The sequence below is a fragment of the Anoplopoma fimbria genome, chromosome 23, assembly GCF_027596085.1.
Source record: "Anoplopoma fimbria isolate UVic2021 breed Golden Eagle Sablefish chromosome 23, Afim_UVic_2022, whole genome shotgun sequence".
In the NCBI taxonomy this organism is placed as follows: Eukaryota; Metazoa; Chordata; class Actinopteri; order Perciformes; family Anoplopomatidae; genus Anoplopoma; species Anoplopoma fimbria.
Window position 1 is genome coordinate 9042626 of NC_072471.1, and position 24375 is coordinate 9067000.

The 24375-nt window shown below is 38.7% G+C and overlaps 1 protein-coding gene across 1 annotated transcript in view; it reads left to right on the forward strand.

The window, feature by feature from the left end:
- Window positions 1–3120: 3120 nt before the first annotated feature.
- The window catches only part of syt1a (synaptotagmin Ia), a 43782-nt gene continuing 22527 nt past the window's right edge, over window positions 3121–24375 (forward strand). The window contains exons 1-3 of the mRNA XM_054624811.1: window positions 3121–3295; window positions 15660–15832; window positions 19418–19543. Coding sequence (XP_054480786.1) covers window positions 3121–3295; window positions 15660–15832; window positions 19418–19543 — 474 coding nt within the window. The remainder of the gene's footprint in view (window positions 3296–15659; window positions 15833–19417; window positions 19544–24375) is intronic.

Here is a 24375-nt window from a genome sequence, read left to right on the forward strand (position 1 = left end):
GGATATTTGCAGCACTGAAGTCTTCCTGCTCTTTGATAGATATGCAGGATCTAATGGTAGAGGAAATGGCAGTGTGCATTAGTGTTCATTAATGCCATTCATGTCATGTTGCTACGCCTAAAAAGAAACCTCTAAAAATCTGTTAACACCACTTTCCAAGTCCATAGTACATGTTCACTGTATATTCAGTTTGATGTCAATGAAGCATCAGTGTGCTTCTTGTAATGCACAAATAAAGTTATTCTAGACATTTTGACAGCTTTTTCTCTTTGCCCATTTGCTTCTGTTGTTGTCTTGAAACCATGAAGTGAAATAATTACCCACATTTGTTGTAATTACAGGGATGATTTCCTTTATAGTCGGCCTTTTCTCCATTGCCTCTTGGATCCAACTCCCAGGCAGCAGCCTTAATAAATGCAAATCATATCCTCCAAGTTCCCAAGAACAATCTTTCATGTCGGCAATGGCCAATTGATTTTGCACAAATGCATCTACTTTGTTTATTGAAACCCACTGACTGCATCTATTGCTGGCACCAGTCCCAACAGTAGCAGAGATAACCTAGATCATATAAAAACAGGGTTGTGGCGCGTTGCCAGACTGAATTCCCCAATCAGCTGGGAAATCAGGAAGAGTACGGAGAATAAGAACTGATCATCCCTCCCTCATCAACTACAGTCAGAGCTAAGTAAACAAGAGAATATGCTACGACATGACTTCTCAGTAAAGCAAAGAGTCAAGTTTATTTGATTTATATAACACTTGACACGCAAACAGGTTTTGCACCAAAGCGCTTCACAAAGAAAGACATATGTGCTTATAAATACACGCGTAAAGACATATATGTGCATAAATGTGAAAATAAAGTAACATTAAAAGGTTTAAACACAATTTAGCTCTGAGATATATGCAGGGGCGAGACAATGGAGAGATTTGTAGACAATTCGACAGGAAGCCACTGTAAGGATGCAAAGATAGGGTTGATGTGGTCTTGTTTCTTAGACCGTGTTAATAACCGCAGCAGCTTTTTGTATTAGTCGTAAACAGGAAATCGTAGACTGAGAAATGACGAGGTAGAGGGAGATGTAAGTGCATGATTGACTCTCTCTAGATCAGAGGGCGATAGGAAATGACTTATTTTGAAGATACACAGTGACAACACTAGATCATAGTTTGTTTTTTCCGTGTAGCTAATTATCAGAACTACATCAGTGTCTTGATAAATTCAGGAGAATTAAACCCCCAACTAAAGTGTCCAGATGCAGCTAAACTATATCTGAGAAGCACATGGAGAAGCACACTTCATATCGCTGCTGTAATTCAGTTGAAATTGCTTCGCTGCTTTTGGAAACCTAATTTTATATAATCGGAGAAACATGAATTGGATTTCAGCTTTCTGAAGCTGTCTTTTACTTTACTCGTGTTTTTTTTATATAATATTAGGATGATTTACCACCACATTTTGAGCTTAGCTCTTTGAGGTTTAGAAACAGATATCATTAGAGGCCATTTTTTTGAGGAAAGATTTAGATTTTTCAATTTTTTCAGTTTTTGTCGGCAACAGTAGAATGCCACTTATGAAACAAAACTGTAATTGGAAAATGCAAGTTTAATGAGCACTGTACTGTGGTAAAATAGGAAAATCAGGCCATCAACCTTCATTGTGTGTACTGGTGGAAAAACTCTAACACCTTAGTATGACATTATCCTCTTTAATTGCCATGGTGACGGAGCCAAATTAGTACCTGCACAGAGTGGACAATAAATAGTTCCTGGTTACAGTAGTGACGGTGATGCAGCTTTTCTCAACAGTTGTGTATCATGATACTAAGTAGTACGCAACACTGGAAAAACAAAGAAAGATGCCAGTGTTTTCCTAAAAAAACACTTAATTTTAATATAATTTACATAGTAGAAGAATATACATTGTAAGCATGAAAGGCATAGGTATTACAAATACTTGTTTTAACAATTTGCTTTAATGTTTTGCTTATAGAAACAATACAAAGAAGATACAGAAACAAATAAGGGAGAAGATTAATCTGCAACTTCTTTGATTATCTATTAAGCATTTCAATATTTAACTGGCTCCAGCTTCTCAAATGTTAAGTTTTGCTGCTTTCTTTGTCATATATATGACAGAAAAAGAAATATCCTTGGGTTTTTGGCTTCTGGTCAGACATTTGAAGAAACTTGAAGATGTCACCTTGAGCTCTTTAACATTTTTTGACATGTTATACTAAAAGAAAAATATTTAAAAAACATATCAACTTGTCAAATTAACTGTTTTTTAAAAATAACCCTTCGTTGCAGGCCTAATGGATTAGAATCATATGTATTTCTACTACAATCCACAACCAGTTCCTGCTCAATGTATGGAGTATACACTGATAGTTGGTACTTATATCACCATAATAATATACCGTATGTGACTCCTTTTCTCTTGAAGTAGTATTGAGCTTCATTTTGACCTCCCACAGTGAAAGTGATATACTGCTGCGATATACTGAACATTTAAGCAATGCACATGCATGGACACATGACTGTAACCACACATATAGTACACAAACACTCTGGTTAACATAAGCAACACATTGTTTCCTTCTTCCCCCTCACAAAAGACCTAAATGCTAAGTAAACACACCTGCTGTGTACGAAGAGCACAGTGTGATAAGATAGCGGGTGAATAATCTTCTCTGCTCTGCAACATTATTTACTGTACTTGTTTCGCTTGACTTCTAAAAGCCCTGAATTTCAATTAAGCCAGTAGCAGAGCTGAGATCTACTGCCTGTGTATAGGAGAGTAATAAATAATCATTTTATCTCTGCTCTGTGATGCTAATCTGGAGTTTAAGCAATGAGTGAGTAGCTTTGTTCTGAATTCAGCGCGCTGGCCAATTCATTCTGGGCCACAGCTGATGTTTACCCAGGCTGAGCCAGCAGCTGCTCACACGGTCTGCGTCAGCTCAGTCATCTGACAAGGCGAGCGCCGTGCGTCTCTGACATGCATCTGTCAAAGCGACGGAAAAAAACCCAAAACAATAATCTAACCCACTCTGTTTTCGTCTTTCTCTTTCTGCACTTTTTCCAGCATCTGCCTGGCTGCCCAGCATCGCCACAATGAGTGAGAGTCGAAGGGAAGCGCTGGCGGCGGCGGCGCCCGAGCCCACCACCGCCTACTCCTCCACTGCCGGCTCCAACACCACCAACATGGCCGGCCCGGGCAACGGGGAGAAGGACGAGGCCTTTTCCAAGCTGAAGGACAAGTTCATGAATGAGCTGAACAAAATCCCATGTAAGTATGTTTACAGTACTTTCTCAGGTACAAGACTGGGAAAATGTTTAAGCTGAAATAAGAAAAGCAACTACTTTGATCATCAACTAATATTGTTTGTTGTTTTTAAGTAAAAATGCTAAAAGAGGCAAACATTTGAGTTAAAAGAATAAAATAATCCTGTTGATTCATTTTCAAAAACTAGCCTTAATTGTATTCTCTCTTGTGTTTTTGACTTACCTACTACTGAACAGCTGGAAAAAAGTTTTTGCCAGGAAAAGTGTTTTTCAGGCAAAAAACAAGTATCCTTTTTTTCTGTAAAAACATGTTTTAATCACACTGTGCACTCTTAATAAAATATACATATGTTGTGTGTTTACAATTTAATAGAAACTCACCTGGAAAAAAACAATCATGCTTTTAGTCCTATTTAGAACAGGGGTTAGTGGTGCACTTCAGCCTCTTGAAAGCCTCTAAGAAAGATTATCCTGGCAAAACTACTTTTTTTCACCTGTTCTTAAGTCATAAACACAGGATAGAAGACTTAGAGATTTAGAACAGATGGATTTATTTTTTTTCACTTGCCTCTCAGGGCTTTGAACAACTTTAGATTTTAGTTTGTTGGTTGGACAGAACAACAAAAGAGGTTACTTTGGATTTTGGGAAAGTGTGACTGACAGTTTACACTATTATCTGACATTTTCTTGACTAAATAATTCATGAATTCATTTTAAAAAAGAATCGTCCAAACTGTTCAAAACTTTCAATCAGTGATGCGTTTGGGTCCCTGTAAACGGTGGAGTATTATGCAACAACCAGGTTGTGTTGATTATCGTGCATTTAGTAAGATAGATGCTGTGATAATGAAGGAAGTGTCTGATTTGAAATAAGCTAATCAAGTGTAATACATGACATTTACTCCAATCCATAAAATACATCTAAACGGACATTGTTAAAATCCCAGTTAAATCTTTGTCAGTTCATATACCAAAGGCTGATAGCAGATATGTTCTGATACCAGTTTTTCCTTCTCAATAAGATACAAAGTACCAATCTGATACCAGGGCATCAAAAACAACAATATATATGTTATTACTATTATTTAACAGCTGAATACAATTAACCCTTTATGGATGTGATCTAACTGCTATCATGGTTGTTTGGCCTGGCTTAGGTTAAACTCTTTGTAAAACATTAACAAATACATATAAAGAAGGAATGCCATAGAATTTATCTTATTATCTAGTTTGACTGTTTAACTGTAAAACATTGCCAAATTGCCAACGTTTAGCTAGCTCTGGTTAACGTCACACTTTCTGCTAGCACCTGCCCGATCAGCACTGGGCATGTGCAACTGTCAACAGAGATGAGAAAGAATCAATATGGCTTCATCAATTTCGGATGCAGATGCAACGAGTGAGCCACCTCGCTTCTTTCTCATCGCTTTTAAAAGTTAAAAGTGACACATATAGTTGTTGTTTCTGTGTAGCATAAATGAGCTTGTAAATTGTATGATAGAATGATGTCGGATGGTGCATAGACTCGCATACCCGATCCAGTATTTAAGGCTGTATATGTGGCATTTCCAATACTGGTTTTGGTATTGGAAAAACTCCAGCTGATAGGCTCTAAGATTACATTTGTGGTTAACCATCCAAAAAGCCCAGAAAGAGAAACGTCTAAGAAGTCAAGCAGAAATACATGATTGCATTGAATATTTGAAAAAAAAAAAACATCTACTGAGAAAGATACAAAATGCACTAGTTTGCAGGCTTTACACTTTTCATAAACACTGTTTTTCAGTCGCCTTGCAAGAAAATGCGATGTGCCTATAATTACACTCCCTCTGATTCGAAACCATTCAAACCATTCAGTGTGACTCTCATGTAACGGTGACTCAAAAAAATGATCAGATGTGAGTAAACTTTTGCTGATGACGCACAAGAAAACGCCAGCATTTCCCAGCTTTGATGAGACTTTCAATGAATCCAGTGAGAAACAAATACAAGGTTTTCATGCACGGACTGGTTTAAATGAAATTGTCTTACTGAATTACTTGATGTGGAGAACAAACATCTGGCAACAATAATTCAAGTGTTTGACATGATAAATTATGCATAACTGGCCTTATTATTTGCTGTAAGATTTTCATTTTTTTCTATCTTCCTTGTGCTTTCAGTCAAAACTGTGTCTTCATTTCCACATAATAAAAACACATCCCCCCCTTTTATCACCAAACATTCCAACCAAAAACTTCCACAAATGTGCTTTTGTGCCTGGAGAATTTTGCAGTATTAAGTACAGAACATAATATGGTTGTCAATGTGTCATCTGGGATAAAAAAAACTACCTTGCGATCCAAAAGGGTATCAGCATTTAGCAGAAATCTTAACATAAATATATATTAGCAGGCTCCTGTGGAAGTAATTATCACAGCAGGAAATAGAGAAGCTGTATTTATTTAGCAAAGACACAAATGACACCACCAGTCATGTTCCCTCTTTCCAAGAGTCAGCATGAAAAATTCCTCCTCCCACAGAGGACGGTTTATTTGGACTATGTTGCAGATTTACAAAATAAAGTACCTCATTAATATTCAGATAGCTCATGCTTTAAACTAATGAGCTTTATCTTTTACGTGGGCTTGAACAGCACATTGTCATTGATGCAAAATGAGAAAGCATTTGAATTTTGAATGTGTGTACTGGTGCAGAGGGTGAATGAATAGGATCAATGGTTTTCAGTATTCTCATTCCAATATGGGGCTTTTAAGGTTGGTGTCCCCTTTGGATCAGTTTTGCAAATGTATTGCTATTTCTACTACATCCAGCCCAATCCTGACAATTTTTTGACACCATCTTTCGAAGTAGAGAAGACAAGTCAATACTTCTCCTTGACATTGTAATCTGTATAAAAAAAATAAATGTGGGCTTCTTTTGTATACCCTGGGCAGAAAAGTTATCTGAGAGCTTCTCAACAAAAGCCAGTCCGTTATCAGGGTTTTTAAATTACTGTTTTCTCACCTCATCCCCTTCAATCAAACGCAGTGTTTTCTCCTCTGTGCTGCCAAGCTGATGATGAATGCCCCAAGTCTTGTTTACTCCGTGGAATATCGATACTGTCTGGAGAGTCAGCCGGGCGGCAGATTCAACAAGGAATATGCGAGATGAGAAGCTGCACGCTCAGCTATTGCTTCTGTAGAAGGTTTTCTTTTTTGGGGCTTATAACCCAGTTTAAGCTCTGCAGGCTTTGAGGCCGGTCGCATGGGGCTGTCAGAGCGGCCAAACTTGTTGCACAATTTCTGTCCATCAGGATCTATAGGACATATCTCTCTCTGAGCAGGGGATTTTCGCCTCAGCTTCATCTGCTGGCTGATGGCTCAAGCTTCCAAAAACCAGCAGACTTTATCGCAGTCTTTCTGCTTTTACTGGGCTTTATTTCTTCAACTTAGATCTTGAAGGAAGAGTCACAAAAATATGTTTGCTTGCATATTTTCTCCAGTAATCTCACCTACTCTGTATTCCAGTGTGGTGAGGTATATTGATTACGAAGCAGTTTTGTTATGGTCTTACTAACTTATTTTATTTTTGGGGACAGCAGTTTAAATTACAAACATACATCAGAACAAAAGCAGTTTTATTTCCTCTGGCTCTCTTTAGGAGGTAGACTTAGGTGAAAAAAGAATAAAAAGCAATAAGGTTTGCTAAACTAAGAAAACGTTACAGGGTCTTTCATTCAATACCTCAACAAAAAAGGGCCGTAAGGTATTTGACCTACTTGGTCCAGAATTTAATGAAAACATTTTTCTGTAGACAGAAAAAAAGAGTAATCTTTTCCAAAACATAGACATTATTTACTATATCTATTTTTCATAATTTTGTTGAGCATTTTTCAATTAATCTGGTAATGTTTAGGGTATACATTGTCTGAAAATAGTTATTAGAGCTGTAGGTGATATATGGTTAAAATTGCTTTTTTTTGTCTGACCAACAGTACAAAACCTAGAGATTTACAAAGATGTAAAACCAAGAAAAACACCAAATCCTCACATTACAAAAACCCAAAACTAAGTTTTTCTTCTGCATATACAAACTAAATAAATAAGGTTTGAAGAATTGAGAAAAGCCCCCACTAAAGCGATTGATATCAGAGGCAATGGATAATAATTTAAATATATCAACATGATTGTTTTGCACAAAGTGTGTGTATAATAATTCCTTAAACAAAAAAGAAGCCTGACAATCAATTTGTGAATGATCCTTTCACACAAACATGAGCACACACACACACACACACACACACACACACACACACACACACACACACACACACACACACACACACACACACACACACACACACACACACACACACACACACACACTGAGGTCGGACTTTGTAATCACACTAAACCATATTGTGACTTTTGAGCGGAGACGTTGCCTCAAAGGAAACCAGTGTATTGAATTTCTTCGTACGTTATTCAAACACCCAAGGCTTTGCCTCCCGATAACAATTAACCTCTGAGCGCAGAAGCTGTTTGATCCATGACTGTTGGCTCCACCAGCTGTTACTCCAAATAACACAGACAAGTGATTGACATTTCAAGGAAATATATATTTCTTTCTTTTTAATCAGCGGCTTTGTGCTTTTAGGCAGCCAAAGGCACTCACAAACATTTTGAAAGCTGCAAAAAGGGTTTAATTAAAAGATATATTTTACCCTCTAGTGGAGCAATCCGTCATAATTAATCAATTTTATTTTAATTCAGTTTTTATTTGACAAAATCCAGGCAGTTTTTAAGTTAAGTTTAAGTTGTGTTTATTTGTTTTGTCCCACAAAAGCATATATCCAACAAAGCTTTATTTTGTGCACTCTGACTGACTCATACATTTGGTGGTTGCAACTAAAAATGTAGTAAAATAAGAATACAAGATTTAAAGACATTGTGGTGAAACTTTAGACAAAGCTGAAGGAAAAATACAAAAAGATACGTCACAGCTTGACTGTGTCTCAACTTGACTTTGTGGCTGCTCACAATCAACAGACAGCAGAGTTTGTGAAAAGGGGGATTACAGTGGTGGATCAGCAGAGCCGTTCGTGTCTGCCTGCCTGCTGCCATGGCGACGAGCCAATTGTTGCCTACTCTCTGCCCTCGCTTTGCAAAAGTTTTGCCTGTCATGAGACACCATTAAGGTGCTGGTCAAACCCAAACTAGATCAGTCTCAACCAGCACCAGTTTGCCTCAGTCGACAGATGGGAAACAGATCATCTATCTTTCTCAGAGATTTTGTCAGCATTTGAGGGTCAAATTATGAGTCTCTGTCGCTGGAGCTTTTGTAAACATGATGACTTGTTTTAGTGCTGTTTTTCCACCTGTGAACACTCAGAAATAGCTGAATATGAGCAACAGTGGTGGCAGTTTGTGTTGTTTTTGTTATACAAGGCTTTTTGGGGCTTAAATTATATATGCAATTGGATATCAACATCCTTATGATAATAGAGAGCTGAAGTCTCCAAACCAAGCTATTGGACACATTTAGATTAAGAAAAGTTCGACCTTATGTCGGCGCCAGAGGAAAGTTCTGGGGAACACTTAAATCAGCAGGGTTCATCCTCTGGGGAGCAAGAATATATGTACAAAATTTTGTACAAAAGTTGTTGAGATATTTCAGTCAATTGTTGCTTAAAAAGCTCCATCTGAAAAATAATATGTATTGAAAATAAAAAATATATATATATATATAATAGAAGGTGCCCTAGGAAGTCGGATGAGATTAAGGCTGAAAATGGTGCTTATATTTGGTGTTGCCCAAGTTCAAATGGTTAAATTTGCAGTGTGAATACAGTTGTACTCTGAAAGCAAAGAAAACAAAGCTGTCCATTCATCTTTGTGCTCCAAATTAAGCTGCTCTACTTTTCTTTGTGCCTCAAAATTACAATGCTCTTCTATCTGGTGTCATCTCTTGTTGTAAATCCTCTTCCTGCACTGTTAATGTAGTGTCACTTCAACTCAGAGTTTCTCGCAGATGCGTTGTGTCGCTGCATCAACATGTTCTGATAATAATCTGAATATTGAACCAGACAGAATAGAAATAATTTAACCAAATTACAAAGAAATAGACCAGCCCTTTTTTTGTTGTATCAAGCTAACATAGAGGACAGTTTTTCATTATCATAAGCTCTCATTGTTACAGATAATTATAAGATGCTCCCTGCTGGAGTCATATTGTTTGCTTAAACAAGCCTCAGCGGGGAAAGGTCGCGGACAGAGTGTTTCTCTCATAAGCGTAACAAGATTTAATGTCAAGGTTAATTGACCAACAGAGTCCTGCCACATTGGATTAGTGTGGGCTGCTGGAAGTGGATATAACCCAGATGCAATATTACACACACACACACACACACACACACACACACACACACACACACACACACACACACACACACACACACACACACACACACACACACACACAACACATCCACACACACACACACACGTACCCTTTTAAATGCATCCATCAAACTCTATCCAGTTCATAAAAGCTTTCTGTCAAATGTAAAGTGCTCTGTATTACCAGAGATGGGGCGGAGGAACTCTTTGTGAAATACAGAGTTGAGTCTGAGCAGAGACGTCTTACAGCGCTGGCATTAATCTTTATGAAATTAATTTGAAGTATCCATCAATGTAAGTGACAAACTAATGCTGATCACAGTGGATATAGATTAATGCTTTTCTTGAAAAGGATACACAATCTCACTTCAAGCTCTATTCAGTAGCTGTTCTGGTGTTTTGACTGGATCTTTCTCTACAGAGGAAGCAACAAGTTTTAATGTAAATGATAAATGTTTAAATGTTCATTCCTCTGAGCACCTTAAAGAATAACTGAATTCACATCCAACAAAATACTGAGACTTCATAAATGTGACTGACATACACTGAAATGCTTGCTACTAGTAATAAAGGATAATCTGTTTTTATTACAATTTAGGTCTTACTTTCAGAGTTGTTGCCATCATTTTTATTAGTATTTTGTATATTTTACTTATCTCACTCACAATTGCACAGTCCTCAAAAACTGTAGGAATGACTCATAGACCTACATGTATATTAATACTTTCCTTTCTCTTACTGTATATCTACGGAGTGACTTTAAGAACATCTGCATTATTTTAAAGGACACAAAATATAATGAAAGTTGGCTTTTCGCTCTTTGACCATCTCTTAAAATGAGATCTGATAAGTTCTTGTCACGGAGCTCAAACCCAGAAATGTGGTGCATCAGAGCCAAAATCTTTTTTGCTGAGGTTATGTGGCGTATTATATTTCCTTTTCTACTGTCTGAATATAGATATGGCATTATTCAGTGGAATTAATACTTCCACTGGTGTACGAGGAACCACTAAAATGTTCTACAAAGTAATATTTATATATATATATATATATATATATATATATATATATATATATTATACAGCGGGTATATTATATACATGTACGGGTATATTGAACACGTCATCATTTTTCTCAGTAAATATATTTCTAAAGGTGCTATTGACATGAAATTTTCACTAGATGTCGGTAACAACCCAAGTACTCCATACATACAAAGAAAAGAACTAAAGATCAGAGTTCATAGAAGAGGCCCACGGAACCTTCAAGATTTGAAGACTGTTTGTGTGGAAGAATGGGCCAAAATCACACCCGAGCAATGCATGCGACTAGTTTCTCCATACAGGAGGCGTCTTGAAGCTGTCATTACCAACAAAGGCTTTTGTACGAAGTATTAAATAAATTTCAGTAAGCGTGTTCAATACTTTTTCCCTGTGTCATTCCATTTTATTACACATAACTTAATTTCTGAACTTATTTGTTTGGTTTTCTTTGTATTTATGGATTACTTTGGTTGTTACCGACATCTGGTGAAAATCTCATGTCAATAGCACCTTTAGAAATATATTTACTGAGAAAAATGGTGACGTGTTCAATACTTATTTTACCCGCTGTATATATGTCTCATTGGTTAGTGCTCCGGTGCCATACACCATTTCAATGGCAGTGCTGTAAAAAGAACAGAAACCCTGGATTTCATCATGCGCAACCCACCCATTAGAGAAACTCAGCGGAACAAGAGCTAAGTGCTGGGAGTTGAAGTGCAGCGTCCGTGCTGCAAATGCTCCCTCGTCCTCTCTTTCACTTTTTCCCGCTCTATTTTCTTTTTTCCTGCTCGCTTTCTCTCATTCTAGAGAAGACACTCACACAATGTAGTTAATTAGGGGATACTTTTATTGCTTTTTGGGACTCAGGTTTCTTTAATTAAGGAGCACAGAAGTGCCTTTTCACTGGAAGACGCACGCCTGATGAATAAGGTAAGGGCTGGGTTCATGTGGTGATTTCCACTGTAACTGGCTAAATGTCATATCATCAGGCGTCGTGAGCTTTTGATGAAATGCCAGAATGAGTGTAGAGTGACATAAGCATTTAGGAGTTATGAAAGAGAGCGTTTATTTAGATTTATGCTAATCAGAGCTTCTATTTTGGGCAAAAAATAAATCAGTTCCAGCTGATTCTTATCGCTTTGCTTTGTCCCGTCTCCGACACTTCCATTAAAGGGCTGTCGGCTTACGTCACCTTGTGTTTGCATTTGTATGTGCGACGTGTAAAGTAGCTGTTCCAGTGCTGAAATGTGCCACAGTCTGCTCATATGTATAAGAAAATAAATGTTCTTGTTTTTTGTCCAAGGTTAGAGGTGTCAGGAGTTCCTTTCTTAAATGTCAGCAGGATTTTTATAAAAAACTAACTGGAGATGAAGCCAGAACTTCTCTGTAAAGTCTTTCAAGCTCTTAGCATAGAAATATCTAGTACTACCTTCTAATGAGGGTTTATAAATTGTAACAATGGCTTTAACAAAACATTTACTCAAGCTTTATAATTCAGTTATAAGCATTTAGAAAGAGCAACATAAGGGTTGCCAGGCTGTGACTAAATCCATGTGACTGATCGGACAGTTTGACCTGCAAACATCTGCACAGCATCTGGACTAAAATCCATTTATTAACAACTTTTTAACATAAACAAACATTTACAAATTGATTACCAACATGTATAACTACATAACACCGAAGGGTAAACACTGTCTTTCAAACATTCTCATGGTTTTCTTACTTTCTACTGTTATAAACTATTAACTTTGCAGCCATAAATATGAATAAGTAGTTAATAAAGCGGTTTAAATCTTTCTCGTTTGCTGTTTAATATGTTGGACATTTAGTCCAGAGGCATTGTGAAACTTTTTAAGAAGGTCAGCGGCCAAACGGTACAACTAGTCCCTTGGATTTTTCCGAATTTCAAACACAAAATAATCCCTTAATAATGGCTTTTAACTGATCTATGAAACATTGGTGAAAGTGTTATTAACCATTAACAAAGCTATTAGGTATATTTACTTCTAAACCCTTTACAAATTGTCAAATTAAGAAATTGCACCACAAATCTGTATGACAGATTAAAATTTAAGTGAATAATTTTACTTTGACCGTCGTTAAACATTCAACATTTGGCTTCTTAATAACAAGTATCCCAATCAGAATTCAGTCTCTTTTTTTTTTTTTATGTCTCTAAACCGCAAGAAACTCTACCCGACTCACAGTTTATTCTCGGTATAGTTTCAAGTTTTTAAAGGAAATGCTGTCGGTTTCAGATGGCTCATAGTAAACAAGTCCCATCCCGTGTCACCTCCATCAGCACACCGCTCCTGGGCGAGGCCAAAGCTGGAGATCCTTAAGTTATTTTAGAGCATCACTCACTGTTTTTTCCTTGGAGGAGAGTGCTTATTGATTTTGTCAACAGAGCATTGATTTTCCTCCTCTCTCTCTCTCTCCCCCCTCGGACCTCGGCGAGGAAACCACAGCTGAATGCTGGCGAGCAAAAAACCCCAGAGTGATAGACTGTAATAAACTTTTCTGTTTTGATGGGTCTTTTTGGAGTTTTTCAGATAAAGTCTTCAAAGGACTTATTTTATCTATTGGTTTGTTGGATTTGTGACCGCCATTGGGTTGCTTCCTTAAATGAACCATGACGTGAACTGTGTTTGTATTTCTGGAGATGATGATGAATGTTTTGTATTTGTTTCTTCGGTATTGCATATGTTTTTAAGATGTAACAAATGTACGGAGGCCTTAAGTGAAAAGTGAGAAAAAAAAATTCTGGTGATCTTTATTCTAAGATTGATCTAAATTCCTTTCCCTCCTGTGTTTATAAATTATGAACTGGTCAATAAAGTTTTTACAGGATAATAAATTTTACTTACTTTAATTTTACTTTTCAGTTTTCATCCGTGAAAACAAGTAAAAAAAAGTTTTGACTTTCTCCATGAACTCTAAACACAAGGTTCATATAATGAATATAATGGTTTTTTTCACACACCAATACTTTTTCCCAACTTTTCTTTCCCATCTGTTTCACAGATGAAAAAAAATTGAGAAACTTAGAAGAATATTCTTGGCAAGTAATTTTTCACCTTTTCTTACAGCAGAGAAGAGATTATTGTTGATACTATTTAGAAATTTGATCACCAGACTCTCCTTTTTTTCCCCACTTGCCTCTCAGGGATTCCGTAAAATTGCAGTCAGAAGTTTTCCCTATTTCCTTTCAGTACTCTCAGAGTAGTAAACACTGAAAAAAAAAAAACCAATTCATGCTCCAAAATTGGCTCATTTGTCTGTTATTCCTCTCTATTAAAATGAAGGGTGGGCTGCCAGGTGTTTGGTGTCTGCTGAGTAGAATAAAGGAGCAGCGATTACAACTGCTGAAGGGAGAAGTCTGTTGCGAGGTCTCTCATTATTTTCAGCCCATCTGGACTCTCTGTCGTCTCTCTGCTACTTAAAGCAACCCACTCCTCCTTCCATCATTGTGTGTGTGTGTGTGGTGTATACCGTAGCTGTATGCATGCACCACTGATTATAGTTGGGAAAGGTGTCACTGTGTTTGCAGCAAGCTGTTAGAGCTTCACTGTGTTGTTGAGCTGAGTGTCTGACAGTCTGCAGGTGACAGAGTTAACCGCCGGTTGTCCAGTTTCTCCAGTCAGGTCCACACGGTAGGACAACAACATTTGGTGGAGGAAACAAGAAGATATGTGCCTCTTTTAAACATAATAATTTAGCTGAGCAGCTTATCTCTAACTCTTGAAAGGTCTTAAAAAGCATTGATTATAGTTTACTCCCAAAAAATATATTTATATATTGTGATTTTAGCAGAAACGTGTCTTTTAAAACAGAAAATTCTGATGGAATCCGATGAAGTGAGCATTTAACCCAAATTGACTGCTTAAAGGCAAGCGCAGACTTTTTGTCCAATACTATTAAAAAACACCTCATAGATAGATTAATGAATGTCTCTCCAACCTGACTAAAGGCAACAAAATGCACCATCAAGGGAGAGTTGTCCTTTGGCATAAACAAACCACATTAAAGTGATATTGTCAAAAGTGAAAGAAGACTCTTAAGTTTATTTTCATGCTGTGTTGAAGGTTAAAAAACTTTTTGAAATCCTAAATCGAAACTCTACGTTTATAACAACACATGACAAGCTGTTTGGGCGGCGGCTCAGTTCTCGTCACACAAAAACAACATTACTCAGCTGGAGGGCATAAAATAAATGTTTTGAGGGGACAAGATTACCAGGAAATTGACTATTGGATCACAACATTTAAAATTAAAGAAACCCTCTCGCTCTTGCACTCTTAACTTCCCCGTGAACTGAAATCTAAATGTTCAGGTTTAATTCAACCAATGAGACTAGGTTTTTTCTTCTGAGAAAGGTTTTTCTCTAAACCATTAGACATTCAAAGCCTTAAATCTCAACACAAAAGACTAATTTCATAGCTTTTATAAAGGTAATGCAGCAGCAGAGAGCATGTGAACAATGTGTGTCAAAACCCCCGTGAATCTGTTTGATTTTACTGCATCATCGCCTTTTCATGGCTGCACCATCGCTAATGTCTTTCAAGTCCAGCCCGGCAAAAAAATTACCACCGCTCTCAGACCCAGCTCAAGTTCTGTGTTGCCGGTGATTATCCGTGAAAGTGTCAGACGTCTGAGAATCTTTTGTGTAAATGGCAAGTGGAAAATGCCAACATCTGTTACCTCCACTAAATTGGCTGAGGCTGTTCAGTCGGGTCTTGTCCCGATCATTAGGAGTCTGCCACCTCTTGATGGACCCGGCCGCTGGCTTAGGTGCTGATCGAGTGTCTCATTTTATCTCACCTCAGTCAGTTGGTATAACCGCTAGTTTTCACAGAAATGTTGTTTTTCTTCACTGCAACGTTTTTATTCCCCCCATAAGTTTGATCCAAACTCTTTCCCCGTTTGTCTCTCTCCACAGTGCCGTCATGGGCCATTGTCTCTATCGCCTTCGTGGCCATCATCCTGGTGTTAGCGTGCTGCTTCTGCGTCTGCAAAAAGTGGATATTCAAGAAGAAAAACAAAAAGAAGGGCAAAGACAAGGGCAAAAATGCCATCAACATGATGGACGTCAAGGACGGAGCCAAAACCGAGGTAAAGACTTTTGAACTTTTGACGCTTAGAATCCAGAACAAATCCTTTAATAATGCGCTTAACGCCCAAAACTGTTTGTTTCTGCTGGATTTTGCACGATGTTATGCTAGAAGTAAAACAAATATTTGTCCAGATATATATATAAAACTATATCCAATAATGTTTAGTGTTTTTACGTTCTTTTCTGTTGGACATACTTTTTTACTACTGCTGTATTATGACAGATTTGATTGATCACATTTGCAGTTGCATGAACACATTAAGGTGTGTTTTCACCAACAGTATGAGAATAATGTTCAAAAATGTTCCTATTTTTTAAATGCAATTGCTGTTACTGTATGTATTTTGTATGTCTTATATATAATTGTTGCCAAATATATACATACAGTATAACATACTATTATATTTCACCACCTACTTAAAAAATAGAATTCAGTCTAATTACAGGAGATTTAATGGAAGCCATTAAAATGGCTTCAGATTGAAGAGAGAGTGTTTCAATCTCTCTCTTTTTCTCCTACTTTTTCATTCCTGAGTGTTTCTTTTTGTCATATGAGGACCTGCTCACATGTTGAAGAGTGTGAGTAACATTTGCCGTGTAATGAAGTGGTATCCACCAAGAGAAATGACATCACCAATCCGATAAAAACACATGAGGGAAATGTAATTAGACTGTACCTTTCACCAGTAACAGAACGGGGTAGCAATGGAAAACCCTGACACTTCAGAGATGAGCACTAATTGCACAGGCGGAGCATCATTATACCGCCGTCCTTAGTGGAATCATGTACAAAATGTGTTAAATTTGCTGCAACACCTATCATCTGTTGCTATCATCTGAATCGTAGATAGAAACCACTGGCAATGTTTTAATACTTCATTACTTATTGCAGAAGAAAGCATGAATTAATATTAAGATGTTAAAGACTCATTTATTTTCTAATGTGACAGAGAGCAGCTTTAACAGCCAGCAAGGTCAACCAAATAGCCGCGCTACAGCACATCACTTGTGCTTGTTAGAGAACAAGATTTCCCATTAGTTTCCAATATTCTGGCTGCCTTAGAAGCATCCATTTTTTTTATATATTCAAATAGCCATTAATCAAAATAAAAGACCGCCCTTATAGCTAATCTCTGAGATCGGTGAATCTGCCACTTCGGAGGCAAGCGGTCATTTCTCCCGGTGTGCCCAGACTCTGGTGTGTTAACTCCTGTGTGTGGTTGTTTTAATTTGTGTTTCTTCCTTCTATGTCCTCCTTATCTGTGTTGTGTCTGATGACTGTTCGGGATGGTCACTGGCGGTAGGTTCCAAATTGCTGTTGGATCTTCTTAAGCCTGCTGCTCTGATGTTTTGTTTTTATAGCCTCTTGACAACAACTTACTCCCATAGAACCAAATATATGTAACTATGCATACAGTACATGTATATCTGCTGTATATATGTGTGTACAACTTGCATACGCACATATATACGTATGAAAGAAACACTGGGTGCGCATTGACAAGGTTGAACCATGCTGATTTATTTTGTGCCAAGCTAAAGTCTCCTGCCTTTTGAATCTTTAATTTGCATTTCAAACGAGTGGCCGCGAGCGAAACGTGGAATGATTGAGAGGCTCTACAAGTAAATGCTCTTTTGAAACTGCTGATGAAAAGGAAGCAGTCGAATTTAGCATTTCTGCATCTGTCAACCCAAGTGAAACAGATCGTACCTTTTCCAGAGAACTGATACGCAGAAATTGTATTAACTTTATAAGATCATATAAATTCACACATTTGATAAATTAGGGGATTTTATTTTCCTCAATCATTTTACCTGCTCTACTTTTACCCTTTTTTAATGTGTCAAAGAAACCTAAAAAAAACCTAAATTCCGATTTTCTCCCAGAAGACAGAGACCAAAGTGGCTCAGCAGATTTCTTTTTAAAAACAATCAGTGTTGTTCAGCCTTTTTTGCTTTCACATGAGCAACTTGACAAACTAATAGAAGCAGGCCCCCCCGATGTACATTACAACCCCAGTTACCAACACCTCCCCAACCCACTGCTGGCATGATGCTTCTAGCTACCATCGACGTAGGGGATCACATAAGAGCTTTAGGGGTTATGGTGACAATGCGACTGTGTCTTGATTGCGTAACCAGACTTGGGGGGAATGGGGGAATGGGGGGGGGATCTCACGAGAGCACTGGTTTGAACGACAGAGAATGCTCTGCATGCATAAAGAAAAAAGAGACATCTTGGAAGGCAACTTTGACACTGAATGAATGACCTTGAGAGCTAGTCTTTGCCTCTTCAATCGCATGTGGGTCTGATAAGAAACTCCTCCACCCTAACCCCCACCAGCACCCCTCCTTTTCTCCCCCCAGCACCAGCAACACCACCAATGCCTCCCCCCTGCTACCTTTACCCTCAGTGCCAGGCTAGCGATAGGGCAACTTCCCTTCTCTCTCTCTGCCACTTCAGACTCTTCCCACTTGATATGTGTTTTTGCCAGAGACTTGATCTGCCTGAAATAACGTCAAGGGAATTGTCTTGCTGTGATCTTTTCTGGAAAGCATCTCTCTTTCTCTCTCTCTCTCTTCTAACTGTCCTCAATCTGTGTCTCTTAAGAAGGGCTGTACCTCAAGTCTGAATCCATAGAAATCGGTTTCGACTATTCGTTCCGTTTTTTTTTACCATATAGACTATCTGTCAGTCCAAAAATCCAGGGGCGTGGGTTTCAGTGATGATTTTTGCCCAGCATAGTTTGATAATGGGGGATTCATTCCTTCATTCAGCCGCTCAGGGAAGATCCCATCATGGGACCTCTCCCTGGGACGCTGGATTTGCCGGGTGCATTTCCTACGTGGCCCAACACCACTACTGACTCTAGGTCAGTTTGGAAAGGCCCGGGGTGAACGTGCCTTACGGCTCCGGACATGGGCCTCTGTGGGGCAGTGGACTTTCGTCTTTCCCTGCTGGGAGGGACTGGACAGACTGTCCTCAATGCAACAATGTCAGCAAACCCACCCGTCTTAAAACAAAGACTTGTTTACAGTGAATTGTGGCTTTTTTGCGGCATATCTAATCTTTATATCTATAAAAACCAATGCGTTCATGTTTCGATTGTTTACAAGAGCACAAAGTTCTTTATAGATATAAAAAGAAAAACGATCGCTCAACTTGGCCTGTGGGTTCAAAAACGGTTGATTCGACTCCTCGACTTTCAGGGGGCAGCCCTTCTCTTCTCCCTCCCCTCTTCTTCCTCTATTGCCTTCTCATTGCTCTCATCTCTGGCGACATCATTTGAACTTTCCTCTCTTTAGACAGAAACACCCAGAGATTGATAGAAAAGCATCTTCAAGGGACAAGGCCCGGGGCTTTTAGTGCATCACAGAGCATGTCCTGGTGTTAACTGCTATGGTGTTTTAGTGCTTGCTTCCCCCCCGTTTCCCCCTCCCACCCCCTTATTACACCATAAAACAAAAAGGCAGCTTTTACAGGAGTAGGTCCGCTGGAAGGACCTGGGCGGGGGAACGGCTGGCTGGGTGCTAGCACCAGCGACAAACAGGCGACACTGACTCTTGGTGGGTGTCTCCTTCAGGCCTTGAAGGATGAGGAGGATGCAGAGACAGGGCTGACTGAAACGGAGAAAGAGGCAGAGCCCAAGGAGGACCAGAAACTGGGCAAATTACAATACTCCCTGGATTACAATTTCACCGAGAATACGGTAAGGGTCTGCTCTCCGAATCTCTCTGTGTGTGTCGTTGTTGCGAAAAAAGGTCCTCCTTCGTAAGTATGGTCACACCCAACTTCTTCTGAGGGGGTCCAACTTTTCCATCTCTCCAGAGATTAAACAGGACCCAACCCAGGTTTTGCACAACATTCTCCTTTCGTTGCATCACCACTGCTGTTTGGTCACTGAAGCTTGAGAGCAATCTCACAGGGATATCACGGCGGTCGAGTTTTGTTCATTCGCTACTGAGCCTTGTAAAAGATACAGTAGGCTACTGGGATTTAGTTAGTCTCTGAATTTGTTTCTTTCTTTCTACTTGATTGAGAACAGCCCCATGCAGAAACCCATCTGCTTTATTTTTTTTCCAGTAGGCTGAGTTTAAAAAATAAATAAAAGCACAATGAGGGAGCACATCAACTTACTGCCGCCAGATGTTGTGTGACAGATAATAGACACGGTGCGTGAACACAGCGATGTCCCTCACTGGGCTACCTAACTCCCCATTATGAACAGAACTGACAGCCAGAGATTAGACAGTACCGCTGCTCATATACACACCGAGTCACACACTGGTTTAGGTACATCTCCCTTACAATAACGAAAAGACTGATCGATATGCAAATGTTCTCATGTTTGCGTCCCATTCAATCAATAATTATCAGCACTTAACCTGTCCAATATTCATCAATGCACAGACTGTAAAGTCAATGATTAGTGTTCAGTCACCCAGGCCCTTATTTCTTTTAGAGGGAAAAGTATTGAGTCATTTCATGAAAAGGGATATTATGTGGACAAAATTACATTTCACAGAGGGATCTGTCATCTAGTGGGAGGCGATGACAGGTCTCTCTATAAGGTTCTTGATTGCACTGGTAATAGGCTCCACACTGGAGGTAAAGGGTAATGAATGGGTGACAGTTTTCACGCTTTGTGACAGTGACCGCATACGGCTCGTTGCCGCTATGGAGCTAAAGAAGCTCACAACAGACGGACCTTAAAAAAAAACGATCATCTGACCCATTTTGAGCTCAGTGACAGACACAGTGGCCTTCAGGAAATGTTTGTTTTTCATCCTCAGGCTTTGAGGGCCATGCAATCAATGTGAGCTGCACTGAACTGCTGAAGGAGAACTGACACAGGGGGATTGTTTTTTTTTATGTTGCGGCTGTATGTTACTTTAGAAAGTGGAAAAGCTGCGTGTGAAGTACTGAATACCTGGCAGCTGTTAAAGAGAGGATATTACAGAGAACAGTGATTGTCTAGTCTTGGGATAATTTGCAGTCAAAGATGATATTCCATCCCAGCCGAAGCATGAAGATGGTACTTTGCAGTTTTTCCCTTTTACTTTTTGACAAGATGAAATTTCATTGTTGAAGCCCAGTGTCCCTAGAAATTATGCTCATATTGGACGATTCTACAGCACGCGATTTAAGGACAGAGTGCGTGATATTAAATACCCAAGGTGATGTCAGACCACATCTAGAGGCAAAAGTGTTTATATCTTTGCAGAAAGGATAGAGTCAAAGGGACAACATTAGTCCATAACATTGCAGATCCAATGCAGGAAGAAGTATTCCCTTTATGTAGTGAAGTTGGAGTGATAGATGTGTTCAACTGTAGTGCTTGTGATTTTAACTATAACTCAATGTTGATGTTAATTCGCCTCCTCTATTCTGTAATTGCAATGCACAGATGTAGAATTAAATGCGATATAAACAGGTAACAGGTGGTCAAAAATGTTAATGTGATCTGCTGTTTTTTGCAGGATCATCCAATTTTAATCTTCTGTTTGGTTTGGGAAATCATATTCAGTATCTAACTCCTAATTTAGGGTCTTAACTACGTTTGTCTCCAGCTACATCTTAAGATCTAATAAGTCAAAGGTAATGAGGGGGATCCCAGCTTAAGTAGAGTTGCTTGTGGACATCTATGTGACTTTTGGTGAAAACGAAAATTATTTTGTCATACCAATTTGTCTCAAAAATTGGAAAACACGCCTCGTTTAAGACGCTGCCGCGAGCACTCATAAATTTATCTTGATGGCTTAAGAGATCTTTCGCTAAATGTTTCATCCTGCCCTACCATAAAAGGGGTAAACACTGCTTGCTTTGCGTGCAGAGACCGAGGCAAGATCAGACTTGAGTGTGAAGAGACGTGCAGATTAATGTCAGGTCCTCGTGGCAAAGAGCTGCAGCTTTGTTTCTGTCTGTTAACCACCACAACCGGCTGCTTCCCCTGGTGTTTGATGACTGAGTTTATACACTAATGAGACAAAAAGGTTTTGTAAAAGATTCCAAATCACTCAAGGAGCAACGATGCGGCTACATCCGGCAAAATGCACAGCAAATGAACCACAAAGATTCCCTCCTCAGCACAGCAGGAAGGGAATTATAATGTCATTCCTACTTTCAACATCATTACCATACTCATTTGCAGGTCAAGGCCAGGCCTTTTGTATTGTTGTCCAGTGAGAGTATCTGAATTGTGAACTCATTATTAAGAAGGGATGAATTTCAAAACATTTGTGTTTCTTTTTTTATTAGTTATTTCAGAATTCCCCCCCAGACGGTTCATTTCAGAAATAAAACACAAAGCTGCTTCGTTAAATATTAGTCATGAAAAGGGACTGTTGGTCTTCTTTGGAAGTGTGTGTGAAGTGGTCACAGCAGAGCCATGATGCATTTGGGACAAAGCCGTCCAAGATAATCTGCCAAGAGGCTTAATCACCATCCTGTAGCCACTCTGGTCAGCGTGCTGCTCACTGAACTGAAGCATAACACACAAACAGAGACGGGTTAATACCAGCAGCTCTCTGTCTGCCATGATAGGACCTGAATCCAACACAGATGTGCAAACATTTTCTTTATTTAGTTTGACTCTCAAAGGTGTGATGGTCAATAGTCAGGTGTTAGAAATAAATAGTGTTATAATTAGCGCTGAAATAGAAGCTTAGTTGATTAGTAGAACTATAGAGTTGCGAAGCGAGAGGAGACAATGAGGTGTTTTTGTTCACCTACCATACATTACCAATGAAATCAATTCCAATTAGACAATATATCCTTTAGTGTGGATGATTCGGAAGAGGATGGCACAAGCCTCCAAGTTGGAATTTGTCAAAAGTTTGTCGCAGTAAAGGTTCATATATTGAAAAAGTAAAAAATCTCAAGGAGTCTCTGTCAGCAGCTTTTTGTTGACATGGATAACATTATACATGTGTCCTTCAATGACATGTGCAATGGTTCACATATATTTTTTAAGTAGTCCATTTTCTCCAGTAATTAACCGATCATACCTTGTTTTCTGTGTTAGGATTCATTGTTAACTTCATACTTTTGGGATTTAGACAGTTTGGCTGACAAAGCAAGTAGATGTCGCCTTGGGCTCAGAGGATGTTTGAGCTATAAATTATTAATTGCAAGAAATAAAGCAGTTTGAATTAAATAGTAACAGTTGGAAAATTACCATGTGAGACCACATTACTTACGATTATTGTAATTGAAGACGGATTTCCAAAAAGTCTTTCCCTTAAACAATTTTTGAGAAAATTAGGCAATATATAAGATGTTTTTAAGAAAAGCTCTGAAGTTGGGACAAATTTGAGAAAAGAAGATATAGTTTATGCATAATTTTACTTGTATGAGTAGCTCACTCTGCTCTCTACTGTGTTTGAGTTGTGTTGTGAATAAGAGCCGTGGTGTCACACAACATGAGGGAAGACACAGTTACGACACATCAACCTATTTCCGACCACTTCCTGCTCTTATCTCTCTTCTGAAGCACCACTTCCTCTCCCAGAAAAGATGCCGTGACATGCTGTGTCTGCCACAAACTGTTGCTGATGGATGGGTGGAAATCAGAAGGACAGCATGCAAGGATGAAATTGCTACACTCACAATCCAAGCACCACCTCACAGCACTACAGTGGAAAACATGGTTACATTTAAGATCTGGTAAATGACAGCTAGAATAATTTTATTTACACTCTGAGCTTTGTAAGTATCACGCAGATGTGCAATCATGGAGGTTATTTATGTCAGAGGAGTCCATTTAAATCATGGCAGAATCTCATTTCAGTGTTTACAGTGTGTTTTTCAAGGTAACGTCAAGAAAATGTTGTGCATAACCCGGGAAGCAGTAAATTAATCGAGGATACTCCATACTTTCCATGACGATCTCGTCTCGTGTTCACTATTGTCATGTGTGATGTTTGTGTGTGATTACAGTGTACGTGTGTGTGTGTGTGTGTATATGTGGTACATTTACAGAATGTGGACTCCATCTCATGAAGACCTTTCCCTACTGGAATCTCACCACCATCCAATACAGATCAGTACATATAGTAGTACTGTGACAAATACAGTATAATAAAGGAAACGGTAACATTACACCTATTTTTAATGATGGCATTGAAACTGTGGTTGATACTCAAACACAGAGATAAAGAGCAGGGTCAAGTAAGGTTCATTTAGCTCATTGTGAGTTTTAGTTAGAGGCATTATGTTTAAGGGTTGTCCATCCGTCCATCCCATTCTCGTGAACGTGATATCTCAGGAACGCCTCCAGGGAATTTCACCACTTCTTGCACAAACATCCACTCAGATTCACTGATGAACTGATTTGGTGTTCAAAGGTCACTGTGACCGCACGAAACATATAACTCAACAATATATGGGCTAATTATGACAGTTTCAAACAAATGTCTAAAAGGATAAAATTATGAAGTGATGACATTTTGGACAGACATGGATGTAAACTGTAACTTGAGTGATCGGTGAATATGTACAACCATCGTATTAAACATCAGATGAAACCAATTAACTTAAGAA